This window comes from Egretta garzetta, unplaced genomic scaffold (assembly GCF_000687185.1).
Source record: "Egretta garzetta isolate BGI_Z169 unplaced genomic scaffold, ASM68718v1 scaffold15, whole genome shotgun sequence".
Classification (NCBI taxonomy): domain Eukaryota; kingdom Metazoa; phylum Chordata; class Aves; order Pelecaniformes; family Ardeidae; genus Egretta; species Egretta garzetta.
Window position 1 is genome coordinate 1170280 of NW_009259798.1, and position 208 is coordinate 1170487.

Sequence of the window (208 nt, forward strand, 5' to 3'; positions counted from 1 at the left end):
CCTCCCCCCGGAGCCGCCTGCTTTCCCCCCTCCCCTCGCCCCGCTCATCCCCGCCCCGCCATGCCGGACCAGATCTCCGTGTCGGAATTCGTGTCCGAGACCAATGAGGATTACAAGTCACCTACCGCCTCCAACTTCACCACCCGGATGGCCCAGTGCAGGAACACGGTGGCGGCCATCGAGGAGGTGAGCCCCGGGAGGGGAGGCG

General features: G+C 68.3%; 1 protein-coding gene across 4 annotated transcripts in view; it reads left to right on the plus strand.

Annotated features, from left to right (window-relative positions):
• The window catches only part of ASAP2 (ArfGAP with SH3 domain, ankyrin repeat and PH domain 2), a 95526-nt gene that overhangs the window by 423 nt on the left and 94895 nt on the right, over positions 1 to 208 (plus strand). For 2 of the 4 annotated variants that reach the window (XM_009639797.2, XM_035895336.1), the window contains exon 1: positions 48 to 186. The exons of 1 other annotated variant lie outside the window; for it this stretch is intronic. In XM_009639797.2, the coding sequence (XP_009638092.1) occupies positions 61 to 186 (126 nt within the window). In that variant the 5' untranslated portion in view covers positions 48 to 60. Of the gene's footprint in view, positions 1 to 36; positions 187 to 208 lie in introns of those variants that run through there. One more of the 4 variants, XM_035895337.1, reaches the window with a different exon arrangement.